This window comes from Lissotriton helveticus, chromosome 2_1 (assembly GCF_964261635.1).
Source record: "Lissotriton helveticus chromosome 2_1, aLisHel1.1, whole genome shotgun sequence".
Classification (NCBI taxonomy): domain Eukaryota; kingdom Metazoa; phylum Chordata; class Amphibia; order Caudata; family Salamandridae; genus Lissotriton; species Lissotriton helveticus.
Genome location: NC_136059.1, coordinates 1338184438 through 1338202651, shown reverse-complemented (window position 1 = coordinate 1338202651; position 18214 = coordinate 1338184438). Strand labels below are relative to the sequence as shown.

Here is an 18214-nt window from a genome sequence, read left to right as displayed (position 1 = left end):
ATCCTCCACGTTGAAAAAAAACATAAGCAACAATTTGTCAGAAGTCAAATGTCAGGTCAGGTCCTCTATCTTTGAAGCATATGAAATGTGACAAGATAAATACAGAATGTACAAGCATCTTGGTTTATTGCTCGGACTTACTTTCAAGACCCACCAAAAGTAAGCTAGACCCTCCAGTGAGACCTGAGCCACAGTTTGGGAAATGCTTTGCTGCTAAGGCATGCAACCACAGGTAGGTGAACACAAATGGCAACAGACTATTTGTGCAGAGCCTCTGTGTAACCTGTCACTTCCTGTTTGTGTTTTTGTCTGTGCCCTGAATTTTTTGTCCTAAACATCTGGTGCTGCTTTTTTTGGTTCCTCAGTTTACAGTGCAAGTACCTTGCCACATGATGGCGTTGATGTGAATACCTAGTGGAACTGAGCTGCTGACCTAGGGAGCAGGGGTTGAATCCTTGTCTAGGCTTAGCAGCCTGTTTTTATGACCAAATCACTTAATCTTTCGCTGCTTAACAATGAAAAAATGTGTAAGTAGTATGGTTTTGTTGTTAAGTGCACTAATGTCCTTGAGACGGTTTTGCGCTATAAAAAAAAGCATAAAAAATGTCCAGTCTGAGGGGACCTAAAAAGAAGCATGCTCCACTGAGAGACCGCATACATTGTCTGTGTTTGTTTATGCATTCCTGTTTACATACGTTAGCTAGTTCTAATCAGACTTGCTGACTTTGTCAACGCTCGTTTTAATAGGTCCAGCAAAAGTAAAGGAACTGACTTGAAAATGAAATTTGCTGGAAACCCCATATATGCATGTGGTTACTCACGCCATAAACCCCTTAGGTATGCGGTGTTTACGTTTAAAAGGCATACGTTTCATGACGTTTTTACAGTGGGTAGTTTAATAACGAGGTGCATGGCACAGTGGTGCAACCGCCCTGACCTTTCTCAGTATCTATCAGCACATGTGATGCAGGGGTACTTGTGAGTGGGTGGATGCAGGGGTACTTGTGAGTGGGTGGATGCAGGGGTACTTGTGAGTGGGTGGATGCAGGGGTACTCGTGAGTGGGTGACATTCCCTTTGTCCGACAGCAGCCCTCGTGCTTGCTCTTCCCAGCCAGGGCATCCAAGCTGACTCCAGGTGAATCACTGTAATGTTACATGAACTGTAACTGCAGTGTGTGTGTTGTCTTTCGGGTACTACGAGCAGCCTGACTGGATTACAATAAACATCTTACCTTTTCAGACTTCACTGTGGTGGTGGCTGGGCCCCTACCATACGGGTTCTGCTTCTACAAATCGCCCAGCAGCACTCCTCCCCTGCCGAGACCGTCTCTGTTTGAGCTCGTGGTGGTGACGCACGTCAGAAGAGAACAGCGCGGGGGCTGGCCCGGGCCGTCATTGGTAGGGTTAGAAGATTGACGGCCCTGGGACCCACAAACTGGGGACGCCGCTGCCGCGCATCACACCATCACCACTATGGTGGTAGGTGGTGCGTGTGTGGCGCTGGCGTGCACTGAAGTATTTGTTTCTCCTGATTATAATTAAAGCAGAGCAGAGGCGAGGCTCTAGAGTTGTGCGCATAAACCAGATTGGTGTCACCCCCAAATCATGGTGTCACCCAGTGCGGACCGCACCCCCCGCACCCCCCTAGTAACGCCGCTGACTCTCTGGGACCTCTGGGACCGTCCTTGCTAACAGGACGCTTTCTCTCTTGTGCCTTCATGGCAATATACAAACGGGGAAACACCATCCTCACAACCAAGCCCTATACGCAAACCTTCCTGGCGTCCCCTTCAATGATCCCATCGGGAAAAAACATGAGTAATGACCCTTGACCCATTTCATGCCACCTGAGCAGCAAAACAATGATCCCAGGAGACAGTAACACCGCAGCAACCACAACACTGCCTAGGCAATACACAACCCAGCAGCTGATCGCTCGAGAGCTATCGTGACGTCAGAGAACTACTGCTAGATCCAGCGCCTCGGTGATCAGCTGTTGAATCATCATACAATTGCAAGTACTTTTATAAAACCTGCCTTCTTTGCAAGATGCTATACTAATATTTTTACTGGTGTTGCTAGCTCATTAAGAGCCATTTGTATATATATATATATATATATATATTTCTTAAAATTGAGTATAGCAATCAGGGAAAACAGAGGATTTTACCCTCACTATATGCTCCATAAACCCTATCATGTCTTATGAGGAATCTGATGACATGAATATACCTACCCCTAACATAAAGAGCAAAGAGTAAAGAAAAAATATTCAGCAATAAATGCACTCCTGCATGCGTGAAACGCTGAACCACGTTATGCCAACCAAAGGGCCTTAACTGATGAAGAAGATGGCATTATCGGGAGCCCGAAAATCAGAGAAGATGACTACAATAAAAAAGTGGGGCAAAAGACAAAAGAAAACTAAAAATATGGAATGAAAAAGCCCTATGAGCACATTGGGAGTTCCAAGCACCTCAAGTAACATGGGAGGTCTAAGCACCTCAACTTATAAAGGAGATCTAATCACCTCAAACTGTAAGGGCGCTCTAAGCACCTCAAAAGTATCAGGTGTCCTAAGCTGCACAACTTTTCAAGGTGTCCGAAGCAGCACACATCATCTAAGTGTTCCTTATGATACACAAAATGTCGAAATGGAGGTACAAGGGGACCAAAAAACAGACTTAATGGATGAATATATCCTTGACCTGGATCAGGATGACTTAGACTTTGAGATCCCCCTGTCAGAAGAAGAACTCCCTTCATCCTCCAAAGAAATTATAACCAATCCTCTAGGCAAGGAGATGTTCTCCCCATATAACATCAGGCACTCGAGGAGCGCATAATGGTGGCCTCAAGACCACATGGGCAAATTCATAAAGAGGTGGATTAGAAACCCCCTAGAGAGAGAAACAAACAATGTCCTAAGAGCTGAATGATCCAGACTGGTCATGCAAGTGAAGGTATGCCTAACACCTAACCTCGACCCAGAATTGATCAAATTCCTATTCAAACTTGGGAGAGACCCCAGAAAAGGCATGCAAAGGTCACTCAAGGCCAGCTAGGATTGTCTCCTTGATATACTAGGCCCCCTGGCAAGAATAATTGACATGGCGGAAGAAAGCCACTTCAATGGCACACCATTAAACATAAATCTACTCAGAGGGTGGAGCCAGAGAGCCCTGATCCTTCTAGGTAACACAAATGCAGGCATAAATGCAGAACAACTGAGAGTAGTCCTTACTAACATCAACCCAAAATTGGGCGACGTGGCCGACAAAGAGCCTTCAGCAAACCCTGAAGGCGTCCTATTTGGGGAAGACATGATCAAAACCTTAGATGAATAATGAATATGTCACAACCTTTAAATCCCTCAACAAGGCACAGAACAGTATGAAATGAGTATTCAACCCTAGTATTCTTTTACGGGCCGGGAGAAGGAGCCTTTCTATCAGTCAAGCCAGCCAAAAGCCCTACTACAGAAAGAGAGGATTCGCTAGAGGTAACCAAGCGAATAACCCCCCACCATTCTACCCCCACAGAGGAAGGTCCTCCCACTCCAGAGGATTCAGATCACGCTGCCAAGGGTCCAGCAATTTCCAGAGTGAGTACCAACATCCCTCATTCTTATTTTTCCCTGGGAAAAGTCGGAGGTCGGCTCAGATTTTTTTCAAAGGCTTGGAAGACAATTATACAAGACCCCTGGGTCTTCGAAACCATTCAAGGTTTCAAAATAGAATTTTCAGAACCCCCACAACAAACTTAACTTCAAAAGACCTAATACGTACCACAGAACAACAGAGAAAATTATGGAGGAAGAGGTAATCTCTATGTTAGACAAGGGAGCAATTGTAGAGGTACCATGGGCATGAATGACATTTGTAAGTACTCTCTTCCATGTAGATAAAAAGACAAAGGATGGAGACCAGTTATAAATCTCAGAGAATGGAACAAGTCCCTCATCTAAGGACATTTCAAAATGGAGGGAATCCACCTTTGAGGGACATACTACTAGAGAAAGATTGGCTAGTGACGTTGGACTTGAAAGATGCATACTTCATCATACCCATGGCAATAGAATACCAACCCTACCGCCGATTCAGATGAAATCATCGCCTATTTCAATTTCAGACTCTTCTCTTCGGCTTCTCTTCTGCCACCTGGTGGGTCACCAAGGTAATGAGAATCATAGCATTCTTCATGAGAGAAAGAGGGATATGACTGATTGTCTATCTCGAATACATTCTCATTATGTCCCAACACCACTATACTACCATAGTAGTACATCTCATAGAGGGCTGAGGGTTCATAATAAACAAGGAAAAATCTATCATGACTCCCTCCAGATCACTGGAATTCTTGGGATTCACTGTAGACACAATATAATCCCTCCTCTTACTACCCAAGAAGAAGATAACCAATATCCAAGCTATCTTTCCGGGACCATTACTTTACAGAGCCCTTCAGAGGGTAAAAGCGAAAGCCCTACAAGCTGGACTATGGTATGGAGACCAAGTAACCCTAGATCACGAGGCCAAATCAGAACTGAACGGATGGCTAGGAAATCTAGATGCCTGGAATGCAAAGCCATTTTTGAGAGTTCCCCAGAATTCATCCTAGAATGAGACACAAGCCTTTATGGCTGGGGTGCTTGTCTGCACAACAAGAGCACGGGAGTTGTATGGTCCTATGCAGAGAGCTCACATCACATAACCTATCTAGAGATGACAGCAGGCATGTACGTTCTGATGAGCTTCAAACAATCTCTTTGAACAGATCGGTTATACTAAAAATGGACAATATATCAGATGTGGCATACATAAATCATCTAGGGGTACAAAATCCACAGACCTATTGAATCTAGCAGAAAGACTCTGGATGTTCTGTCTGGAACACAAGATAGTTTGGAACTCAAGATTCTTTTCAGACCACAGCAACTGGAAACTCAACAAAAAAGTCTTCAGAACTCTCCATCACATCTCAGGCCCTCTGGAGATAGATCTGTTTGCAAGCAGACTGACATTCCAACTAAAGAACTATTTCAGCTGGATGCCATACCCTGGTGCTCATGCAGTCAATATTTTTCTTCAACCCTGCAAATGAATTTGAGCCGATGCGTTTACCCCCTTTGCAATGATCCAGAGAGTCCTCCAGAAAGTGAGACAGGAACAGTTCTCCTTAGTACTGGTAACACCCTTCTGGCCCTCCCAGGCTTGGTTCCAAATGACCTTGGAATTAGCCTGTGACATTCCCTTACTACTACCAGCTGAGGATGCCCTGTCAAATTCGAAATTATCAGAAGAACTAAAACAATTATCTACCCAAAGTCGACGCATGCAGAAAACCTTTTGTGGCAGATTAAAATAATATGATTCTAGAATGAGTGAACATCATGCGAAAGGTGTCAAACAATTCCCTATCTCTTTTGTGAAACCTTTTAAACCCATAACGTCAGCCTCAATAGCAAGATGGGTTAAATGTGCAATGCAGCTGGCTGGTATTGACCTCAAGAAATTTCAAGCATACTCAGTAAGTGGAGCTATGGCTAGTAAATCCTTCTGGAAAAGTGGTAAAATAGATGACATCCCTAAAGCGGCTGACCGGTCTAATTCTAACACTTTTGCCCAGCACTATTGTAAACCAATTGAACACGTCAGATGTGGTGTTACAAAATTACCAGCATGCATAATGGTAGCCTCTTGTCTTGTAAATAAATTGTGATTCTCCTAATAACATGAGAAGAGAATCTGGATTTTATTAAAAACACAGAGGCTAACATTATCCCACCCTTCCTATTCAATGGGTTGATAAATGAATTCTTAAACAAACGAGATGTACTGTTTATAACACAACCTTTATTCAATGCACTGTTTATAATGCAACCTTTATTCATCTTAGAGTTGCTATTCCATTTCATACAGCATGTAATTTACTGTTACTACTCTGTCACGTTTACATGACAACAGGGCATTTACACTCTTTCTTTTTTCAGATATTTTAAAATAACTGGATTGTTTTCCAATATTCCACAGACCGGAAGGAAGACATTAAAAAAGAATTCATCCTGTGACCCTACCATTAAGTTCTCGTTTTCTTCATTTGGAATATGCAAAAAAAGAAGCAAAGAAAAGTTACAAAGAAGACAAATTACCGTAATACTTTGCACTTAAAAAAGGTAGACTACTCTATGTGCATGACTAGTATACATCAGGACTGTTCTGTTCCATAACTGTTTGTTTTATGATGCATTGCTTCTAAGTGGCTGCTTGGAATTAGCATTAAAAGAAATATGCATAATGTTAGCCACTGTGTCTTTAATGAAATCCAGATTCTCTTCTCATGTTATTAGGAGAATTGCAATTCTATAGTTTATGAAACTATAGGTTGATACTTTTTATTTCCTTTTTCACCGGTTAGGCCTGTGTGGACTTTCAAACCTTTCGCTTCTCATAACTAGCCTGACCACGATTAAGGTCGGAACCCAAACCGCCTGACTCCTTGTCAGGTCTAATTCCGGCAGTTCAGACTGATCGATTATGATACTTCTGACACCATTCGGAAGGACTCCCATTTACTTCAATGGGAGCCTGTGTTCCGACTGACAACTGAGGCTCCTATGTGGAAAATGGGAGTCTGCAGGAAACCTTGCACCCACTGTGCATGGTTTTACAGGGTGTCCACTGGGTACCCCCTCGACCAACAATCGTGTTTGGTTACCCTAATTTCCACCCCTCATATCAGCAGAGAAAGATTCATCATAGGGTCGGTTCCATGTTTAAATTTCGATGTGAAAAATATCGATGAAGAAAATATCGATGTGATAATATCGATGAAGAAAATATCGACTCCCTATACTTAAACAGGTAAATACAATAATATTGACTCAAAAATATTGATGTAAAAATATAGATGTAAAAAATATCGACTTTAAAAAATAACATGACTTAAATTAAATTAATTAAATAATATTAATATTATTAACAGAAGACATTTATTTTAATATATATTTTAACTAATTATAACAAATAAACTTAATTTAATAAATATAAACAGACACAAATGTGTACATATACATATTTTTACTTAAATACATTTAATTTACTATTATCTTTAATTTAGAAACTTTTTTAATTATATCAAAATAAAATAAACACATATAAAAATTATTTCAAATAAAATAAAATATTCTATATTTAATTAACACATTAAACTATTTAAAAAAATAATACATACATTTATTACCCCAAAAAAAACATTAGTAGTTAAAAGGTTGGATAGCGAGGGGGTAAAAATTACTATTCCCACTCCAGTAAGTGCAACAGTAGGGAAAGCGCTGGATCGCGTAGGGGTAAAAATTACTATTCCCACTTCAATGAGTGCAACAGTAGGGAAAGCGCTGGATGACGGAGGGGTAAAATTTACAATTCTCACTCCGGTGAGTGCAACAGTAGGGAAAGCGCTGGATAGAGTAGGGGTAAAAATTACTATTCCCACTTCAATGAGTGCAACTGTAGGGAAAGCGCTGGATAGCGGAGGGGTAACAATTACTATTCTCACTCCAATGAGTGCAACAATAGGAAATGCGTTGGATAGCGTAGGGGTAAAACTTACTATTCACACTCCAGTGAGTGCAACAGTAGGGAAAGCGCTGCATAGCGGAGGGGTAAATATTACTATTCCGGCTCCAATGAGTGCAACAGTAGGGAAAGCATTGGATAGCGGAGGGATAAAAATGACTGTTCCCAATCCAGTGAGTGCAACAGTAGGGAAAACATTGGATCGTGTATGGGTAAAAATTACTATTCCCCCTCCGGTGAGTGCAACAGTAGGGAGAGCGCTGGATAGAGGAGGGGTAAAAAATACTATTCCCACTCCAATGTGTGCAACAGTAGGGAAAGCGTTGGATAGCTGTGGGGTAAAAGTTACTATTCCCACTCCAGTGAGTGCAACAGTAGGGAAAGCGCTGGATCCCAAAACAATAATAAAAAACAAAACCATCAACATGTTCATTAAATTAAATTTCCAATATTAATATAATTAATATATCAATTTAAATATATTATTATTACCAAGATAATACAAAATAATTAATTACACATTATTTAACACTATAATATCCACAACACACACCTAAAATTAATTACACAATTACATGTAATAATTACTAATTAATTAATGAAAATAATGTAATATTTATTAATTAATCAATACAAAATTAATTATTTACCACCTTTCACACCATTTACACTTATAAACACCACAACGCACACCTAAAATTAATTACACAATTACAATGAATAATTACTAAATAATTCATTATAATTCATTTTAAAATATTTAATAATTAATCAATAAAAAATGAATAACTTACCACCTTTCACACTATTTACACATATAAACATCACAACACACAACTAAAATTATTTAAACAATTAACATAATTCATTATTAATTGACTAATTGAAATTAATTAACAACTAATTATTAAACTTGTAATAATTATTCAATTAACACATTAATTATTCAATAAATGTTATATAATTAAATTACTTCCCACCGTATTCCCCTATAAACCCAAAACCTGCTGCGGAACTAAAAATGCAAAATTCTAATGTAAAAAAACTAAATTATCCACTATAAATTATTATTTAAATCTATATAATTAAATTACTTCCGACTCTATTCCCCTATAAACCCACAACCCGCTACGGAACTAAAAACATAGAATTAAACTTAAAATAAATTAATAACCAGTAAAATTCTAAAATATATAATAAAATGACAAACAATTCTCATTAAAAACACTAAAAGACATAACATTATTCATAAATCAATATTTTTGTAAACTATATTTTTGTCAACGATATTTATTACAATATTTTTGTAATTGATATTACTTACTTGTCAGTCGATATTCTTGTCAACTATATTTTTGTTGTCGATATTTCTTCCCCAAGATATTTTTCCTGCAATATTTTTGTCCCACGATATTTCTCCGTCGATATTCCTGCTCTGTACCCATAGGGTTATTGCTTTTGTGGTAAATGGAAATGCTGCAGATTGTCTAATCATAAAGGACCCACTTTCCCAGTAACCACTAAGCTCGAAGTGGCAATGAATTGGGCAGAGGCCCATGATCAAGCTTTATGTCACGGTGTTGACCAAAGTATCACCAAGCTTTACTTGGGTATTCTTTTACTATTGTTGCATACAGTATTTTCCAAATTAACGTTTGCCGCTGCATAGCATTTATTTATTAATTCGTTACCTATAAAATCGCCCTTTCTCCCTCTCCATAGAGAAGATGTATTCTTGCTGTAAATCTAAGCTTCGACCAGCAGATAATGTGTTTTGTAAGTAATGCGTTGCAGCTGTTGGCCAAAGTAGAACACAAAAGCTACCAAGAAAATCTGACTGCCACTAAGCAACAGCAGGGAATATCCAGCAATTTATTTCAAGCTTCCACAGAATTACATTGAGCACAATAGTTCTCTGTGCCACTGCACCTACCTCACAAAAACTACATAATCCCCTGGTTTGCTGCTGAGTCATGCAAATTCTTAGTCCTTTCTACACTTCCATCTTACATGCTCAGTTCAGTTTATTACAGGTACCACTACCTTGTGATATTTTAAACACGACACTCAGCGCAGTCATTATTTATAGATGAAAAAACGGAAGATCATGTTTTAATGTACATCGCTAATTAAAAGGGTCAATCAGGAATAAAATGTCTGCTTAATTGCATTTGCTTGTTTGCTTTTTGTTACTTCTGTTTATTTCATTTTCTTTTTTATGTGTGACAGTTTTAATTTTAAGGAATTGTCAACATGAGAATGATGAAAGGTTGACTCGACCCTGCTGGGAGTCCAATTTCGTTTCACAATTTGTTTTTTTACCGTCTCTATGCTATCAAATTAAAACAGGTAACCACAAAAAATTTATGTGAAACCACAAGAATTTTTTTTTCCTAAAAACGCATATTGTGAAGAAAAAGCAGCAAATAAATGGAACGTGTTTAATTCTCCATAAGGAGTAAAAGCGAAAGGTGTTAAAATAGATGTTTGGGAAATTATAGGTATGCTTCTGAATGTTTTCAATGCGGTGGCTATTAAAAAAAATCCCACCGTATGCAACTCCCTCCACGCAACTCCACACCACTTTACTCCACTTTATGCCACTCTACTCTACTCCACTCTATGACATTCTACTCTACGACACTGTACGGCAATCTACTTCACTCTATGCCCCTCCACTCTACACTGCTTCATTATACACCACTCCACGACACTTTATGCCACTGCACAACACTCCACTCTCCTAAATTGTACTCTACTCCAAACTACACCACTCCATGACACACTACGTCACTCCATGACACTCCACTATACAACACTCAACTCCACTCGACAGCACTCACCTCTACGCCACTAACTTTTAGCCATGCTGAAAAGCAGCTGCACTGGTGTACAACATGGCTTAAACTCACTGGCAAAGCCAATAGGTCTTCCATAGGTGAGACCTATTGGCTTTGTTTTGCCAATGCTTATTGTGTATAGTTGACACTTTTTGGACAAAAAGCATGTGCAAATTGCGTTTTCTCGCCTTTCTTTTCTATTGTTTTTGTTTCTCCTTCTCTGTCATCTCTCTCTCCTCCCTCTCATTCCCTCTCATTTCTCCTGCTCTCTTCCTCTCTGCCTTTCTTGTCTGTTTCTCTTACTTGTGATAATGAAATACTTCTTCATTAGTTTCTTTAGACAACAAGCCCCCACACCCAATGATTACCTCCTACGATTCTGTTGCTACCACTAGGCAAACGTGCCCCTCATCTCTCCAATCATAGGTTATAGCTAAATGCAGCACCCCCTCCTGAGGTCAGCCCTCCTCCTGAGGTCAGCGCCCCTCCACAGGTCAGCGCCCTGTGCGGCTGCACCAGTCACACTGCCCTAAAGCCGGCCCTGAGCCCCCACCCCTCCCCCTTTAAAAAGGGCATTTCTGTCAGTTAGTCCTCCCCCGTGTACTACAAAGCCACCTAAGGGGGCCAGTAGCATTCACTTATTTAAATTCACCCATTCACTGATTCTGTAGGAAGGGACCCAATAGTCCCTTTAACTGCATCAGTGGCCTGGTGTGCTAATACCTGTTCGGAAACCGATATGAGCAAAGGGCACACTGTTTGCAAACAGGCATGCAATGTGTGGGGAAATCTTTGCACAAAGAGGTTGCATCGCAAATTGCCCATTAATAGGACGTACCAAAACTACCTGCCTACATTTTTTTACCCAGGCATGTCTCTTTTTTCGGCCCACTATGAACAGCTGTGGATGCAGAGAAGATGGTGGACTTTAAGGTACAAAAAACACTACCACTGCATTTTCAGACCCAAACAGAAAATATTTTTTTAAAGCAGTTGATGAAAGGAACGTGTTGCTTTAGAAAAAATGTTTACCACTTTCGAAGACTTTGGGGTACAGGACAATGGGCCATATGTATCAACATGTTCTTTTGCGATTCTCAAATTTCGATTTTCCTTGAATTGCAAAATTGAGAATCACAAAATGCAATGTATGTAGGATTTGCTAATCATTTTGCGAATCCCACATATTCCTTATTTGCGAATCGCAAATTGAGATTCGCAAATAAGGAATACCTTCCCTTTCATTCCTATGGGCTAGGATGCCCATTAAAATGAATGGGAAGGCATTCTCAATTTGCGATTAGCAATTAGAGAATCGCAAATAGAGAATGCAATTTCAAGGGTGCAGGGTGTCAAAAGGTCACCCTGTTGCACTCCTGAAATATGCATGTCTGCACATGTGGCACACATACATGCACTAAGGGTATGTATGTACGCCACATGGCACTTAAAAAAATGCAAAATAGTGCATTTTAAAGTGAAATCGCAATTTACCACCAATTTGAAGTTGGTGGTAATTTGCGATTCCTTAAGGCCAAATCGCACTTTATTTTGTGCTTCTTACATTGCATTTAAGGAATCGCAATTTGCGATTCCTTAAATGCGATTCCTTAAATGCAAGCGCAAAATAAGGAATTGCAAAATTTGCAACTCCTTATTTTGCGAGTGGGTTTTTGTGTGCTACATTGCACACTGCTAATTTGCAATCGCAGACACTGAAATTCAGCGAATTTCAGCATTCGTGATCGCAAATCGGCTTCATACATATGGCCCAATGTCTCCCTGCGACCGCCAGACACGATTCCCAAAGGAAAGCTGTGCTACTCCTTTGAGAATTTGTTACCACTTTAACTTGAGTGCCAATAACTTTTCGGTAGTCGCAAAACATTCATACATTCCACTGGACTCATAATTAGGAGCAGCTGACCTCTTTACACGCCCCCTTCTAACTGTGATTTGTAACTGATTTGCAAAAAATGTCTTTGATACATCGAACCTCGCATTTTGTGATTTTGCAAGGGCTGCAATTTCGTGAATCACAGTCTGCGAGACTCAAAAATGCGGTGGAAAATTGGGCCCTAGGTAATATAATGTTTGAAATAGTGATTATAAAAAGCCAGATGAGAAGGACGTTGGGATCTGTGTCGGCCATGAAATTGAATACATCTACACATTTATTTTTGAACAATGAATACCTCTATTTTTTGTTTCAAAGTCGTAGGATGAAAGAATGTGCGGCTTCGGTGTCAGCTCATTAGAGAAAACATTTACAATGGTTGCAGCGTCCTAGTCAATCACAGAAAATTCTGAGAGGACTTTGCACGTGTTTCTTTCCCATGTGAGTTCAAGTTAATCATTACTTGAATATGTCAGCTGTACTCTGATATGAGTTACTTTCATATTGTTGCCCAACGTGCCACGGTTTCACTCATTATTTCAAGTCCTCAGTTGTGAGAGGCAGCAGGTGCACCTACTTGCAGTTAAATGTCTCGGAGATGGATTTCCGTGTTCCTTTTCATTCATGTCGGGTGCCTCGGGCAGGGCTTCTGTGGGAAGGTGTTAGTCTGGCCTACCGATGCCAGTCACTGGCTTAATATAAAATTCATCCTGGAAGAACTTGTTGTCCGAGGCCACCACGTGACTGTCTTGGTGAATCCAGCTCAGTTACTCATTGAATCAGACAAATCATCTCCTTTCAACCTTGAGTGGTACCCAGTCCCGTTTACCAAGGACATGGTGGAGGCTGCTATTGAAGACATGTTCAAGTTCTGGATTTATGACTTGCCTGACCTGTCCTACTGGGAGACCGTCCTGAGGTTTAAAGAATCCATATCCAACATGACGGCCATGGAAAGGCAAGCCTGTGATTCTGTGGTCTTGGACAAAGCACGGATCGCCAAGCTACGAGACGCGGGTTTTAATGTTCTTCTTTCGGATCCACTAGTCCCTTGTGGGGAGCTGGTAGCCGAGCTGCTGGGAATCCCTTTCGTCTACACTTTTAGGTTCTCCGTGGCCAGCACAGTGGAGCGGCTTTGTGGGCAGATCCCAGCCCCTCCGTCCTACGTCCCTGCTACAATGATAAGCTTCACTGACCAGATGTCCTTCGTGCAACGGGTGAAAAATGTGTTGTTTACCCTCTCTCAGGATGTGATCTACCACTGGCTCGTGTATGGAGACCTGAGTGACTACTACACTGAGGTCACAGGTAAGGAAGATAGCGATTGATGGGGGGGGTGTTATTAATTTAGCATGTGAAGTAGTGTAAGGGTGTCATGAGGCCTGGTACAAACAACAAACAATAGCTTCAGTCCACAACTGTGACTCTACCTCTGACCATGCCATGCCCCTTAGGCTGAGTAATCCGTTCCACCAGTCTGTCCCAAAAATCTGTTGAGTAAAAACATTTCTTTAAATGCTCGAGGAACTGTATCAGGACATGTTCATAAAGCACCTCAATGCCTGTGAGACAGACTAGCTGCCTATCCCAGGAAACCTAAAACCCGAAGTAAGGAGGTCCAGGTTATAAAGAGAAAGCTTATGGTTGTGAAATTTTGAAGACTAGCCAGCCATGTTGGTTCTTTTTTCGGCACTCTTCTTCTTCAGTTCTGCTCAATTGAGTGGTGGCATGTTTTGCTTTTTCATAGCATTTAGCCAATGTTTCACTTTTTGTTGCAGAATTGTGGTGGCAAGGAAAAACCAGCACATGTACACTTTTCAGTTGTGCCACATGATGTATTTGTAAACTGCATTTCACTGAGGTGACCGAAGATGTATCAAAATAATAATTTGGACTTTTCATATACTTTTCAGTGAATTTTATTAATGTCTTTTAGCTGTCTGTTTGAGGAAGACATCTTGTGGACCATACCAAACAAGCATTTACAATGCAATAGGTCTCGCCTTCGAAAAAGTTAGAGCTATTGGCATTGTAACTGACAAACTTTTTATTTACGGGTTGCTTTTGAAAACAGATAAATAAATGGCATTGTCATTTACAATGCCAATAGCTTAATCTCCCGAAAATGCGAGACCTATTGCATTTGCACACACACACAGAGCCACACACACACACAGACACACACAGAGCCACACACACAGCCACACACACATAGCCACACACACACACAGTCACACAAACACACACACACAGACAGAGCCACACACACACACACAGCCACACACACACACATATAGCCACACACATACACAGAGCTACATAGCATAATTCCAAGAGCCAATGTAGTTAACAAGCATAGTGTGCTCACACAATTAAACCTTTTAAGTGAACAATGGCGGCTGGTGTCAAGCAAGGAGAGTGACTTGGCTGTCAGCGGTCACAAGAGAGACGATCTGACTTCGAAAAATGGAAGAACATTTGTTTGTTTAGACAAGTTTCTCACTTACTTGGCAACTGAGGTCAGAGGGTGGTCTCCCCTGCCGCCTGGTCGGGTCCAAGAGGGCTCTTCCGGCCCGGATGGCGGCTCCATGGCAGGGGAGGGGGCGGCTCCTAAACCCAAGGGCTCTGTGGTAATCTTTTCAGTCGCCTCTTCCGAAGTTCTCCTTCCCAATTGGTACAGGAGAAGCAGGAAACCGCAGCCCAGCAGCATGGCTTTGAAATTATGGTCGCCCTAGATGTATATATAGCATGTAATATTCTCTCTGCATCGTCGATCAGCATAAGGTCTGCGTAATATCACCAGCTCGCTGTCAGAGGTTCAAATTTGGTAAATTGCACTGAATGTCATTTAATCTTATTTTTCCACCGAACTGTTTATCGTTTACTTTTCATTACACTTCACAAACTTATGCATAATCCCTGGAGAACGGGTTGAAGCAGCATAAAGACACTGTGACCCGAATTTCTACCAAGAGTGGCCCCCTACAGAGGCTCAGTCGGTTGAACGCGTGCTACGGAGGTCAGTGAGCAATCCTCAGCACATAATCGTGGTCCAGCAGGGCTGACGCCACAATTCAACCTTCTAGGGATTGAAGAAAGGAGTACCACAGCCGATAGAAAATATCTATAACTTAGGGGCCTATTAGGATGGCGGACGGACTTGCGTCCGTCCGCCACCCCGAGGTGGAGGGACCGTTCGCAAGGGCAGTAGCGTTCCCTCCATGCCAATTAGGATGTGACCGCCACCCTGGCGGTCACATCCTGTATCTTAAACATTGCAGCGGGTGCTGCTTCAAGCAGCACCCAGCACAATGTTAAAAATGCATGCATTGCATTTGCATGCACAAAGCGGTAGGCACCGCGCGGTGCCTGCCGCTTTGTGCATGCAAATGCAGGGGGGGTACCATAGGTACCATAGGTACCCCCCATGTGCACCACCCACCCCCGACAACCTGGGGGCCTGCAACGGGCCCCCAAACACCAAAGACCACCCCGAGGTGGAGGGACCGTTCGCAAGGGCAGTAGCGTTCCCTCCATGCCAATTAGGATGTGACCGCCACCCTGGCGGTCACATCCTGTATCTTAAACATTGCAGCGGGTGCTGCTTCAAGCAGCACCCAGCACAATGTTAAAAATGCATGCATTGCATTTGCATGCACAAAGCGGTAGGCACCGCGCGGTGCCTGCCGCTTTGTGCATGCAAATGCAGGGGGGGTACCATAGGTACCATAGGTACCCCCCATGTGCACCACCCACCCCCGACAACCTGGGGGCCTGCAACGGGCCCCCAAACACCAAAGACCACATGCTTTTCCACGGTGGATAAGCGGCCGTGGAAAAGCATGTTACACCACACATCCTAATTTGGCTTACGGTGTCTTGCAGACACCGCTAGCCCGGAGGATGCGGATTTACCGCCATCCTAATCGGCCCCTTAGTGTCATACTGGCATTTCTGCTAAAAGCAAAAACTTCAGATTAAGAGAAAGTTGGGTTTTTGAAAAAGAAAAACTGAGCACTCATTCCAGCCAGTTCAGAGTATTAATATCGCGATATCAGAATAAAATGTGCATATTGAAAATATCAGCCGATTTAAAGGATACAGTGTTTGCAGACCCCCTCTCAAAAATAAACAGATATAAAAAGGTACCCACAAATTCTGCATTTTATGAGCAGTGGCATTTCCAAGCCCAAGAACGATGCTCGCACTTTTCTCTACTTAAAAGGGAATATTTTGGGTGGTACAGCTGAAAGTATAGGGTGTGGCGGGGCGGCCAGAGCTGTTGACTCTGGAGCCGGGGATCCCGGTTCCAATCCCGCAATGTCCTGCAAGTCTCGGCAATTCACAAAACCTCCTCGTGCCCATGTACAGCGCCTAGATGCCCTCATCGGGGCTAAGCGGCGCTATATAAATCTACAACTTAAACCAGCTCCGGTACATGCATCCGTTACCTAAGCCACATTTTATATTATTGTTTAATTGCGGCACATGACGGCTCACTTGAAATTAAAATCTGATGAATTAAACAAACATTGGGAGCATAGCCGTTCCCTCACCTAGCACCCACCCCCTTGCAATCCCATCACGGCAGCCCTGCCACCAAAGATGGAAGCACCGCTCGTCAAGAAGTGACAGGCCTCCCCGGATTGCTGTGTAGCGACAGTCGCCGTCATTTCTCCATCCTGATTAAACGCCGCGTCAATATCCTTAACAAACTTCCGGGGCAACGAAAAAGAATGTGGGGTCTGCAATTTACAGAAGGGACATTCACGCATCAGTTTTTGGTGTTATCCATGTCCGAAAATCTCGAAACATAACTAAACGTGCCACCTGGTATTTATTGAAATGTTATCATGTTCCGAGTACGATTCAACTGTAATGTTTTTTTTTGTTGCAATTAGTTTACAAAATGAACACTTAGGCAAATAGTATAGCGCCCCATATCAAGGGCATTCAAATATGTTTGCCTATTTACTGTGTACAAAACAGGAGTAGAACTTACTCAAAATGGAGTTGTTAACTGTGAAGAACTTATAATGCGCCAAGTTATATATTAAAGAGGGAAATTATGGGCTATATCTGAAACAGCTGAAACCACAATACACAGAAGCAGCGAGCATTGCTTCTCTCTTTTCTCTTTCAGAGCCGTCCCAATCGGACGGCCTCAGCCTGACTTGCTGCTGGCGTAAAAGGTTTATTATCTTCTTTATGGGGCCATCTGTTTCGCCCCATAAAGAAGATAAGAAACCTTTTACCACAGCAGTAAGTCAAGGAAGCCAGTCCAAGTGGGACGGCTTCAAAAGAGAAAAGAATACGTCACTAACACCTCTTTTCCAATGGCTGGCCACCGTTTAGCAGGAACGGTGACGCCAGCCAATGGAAAAGAGGGGCGGGGCTTAACCTCGCTAGTGAAACTTAGTCTAACTCATTACATCTCGCCAGCAAGACTGCGCATGTGCGCAGCCTATGCTAGCCGAGACCTAAAAATCTTCAGTAGGCTGGGAGGCTGCCCATTGCTTACCAATGGTTGACTTTCTTGTCACTCTCAAATGAATGTCATATTCAATTAATTTCCTTCTTCTTGTGTTTTTCTCTCCCCTTGAGCATACCTTACTAACTATCATTTTGATCAGATGGCTGTATCCTTCAACTGCTCACATTTTTTTTCTTTAAGCACTTCACAGGACTGCATGAGTTTTTTTCGCTCTCTCTCATTTGCTTCTTCCCCCCTAAATACCCATCTTGTGAACTCTGTGTTGCTCCTTCCTCTCCTCACTTGCTCTCTCTTTTGTGCTGCTTCTCCTCTCATCATCCCATGCACTACATATTGCCTCTCAACCCATTCCTGTCCTTCCTCCTACCCCATACTGTTTTTGTATCACCCCCCACTCCCCATTGC

At 42.1% G+C, this 18214-nt stretch overlaps 1 protein-coding gene across 2 annotated transcripts in view; it reads left to right on the top strand.

The window, feature by feature from the left end:
• Positions 1-18214, top strand: part of LOC144818641 (UDP-glucuronosyltransferase 2A2-like) — a 370404-nt gene that overhangs the window by 29849 nt on the left and 322341 nt on the right. The window contains exon 1 of one of the 2 annotated variants that reach the window (XM_078676265.1): positions 12825-13623. The exons of the other annotated variant lie outside the window; for it this stretch is intronic. Within the exon in view, the coding sequence (XP_078532391.1) occupies positions 12903-13623 (721 nt within the window). The 5' untranslated portion in view covers positions 12825-12902. Of the gene's footprint in view, positions 1-12824; positions 13624-18214 lie in introns of those variants that run through there. 2 annotated transcript variants of the gene reach the window in all.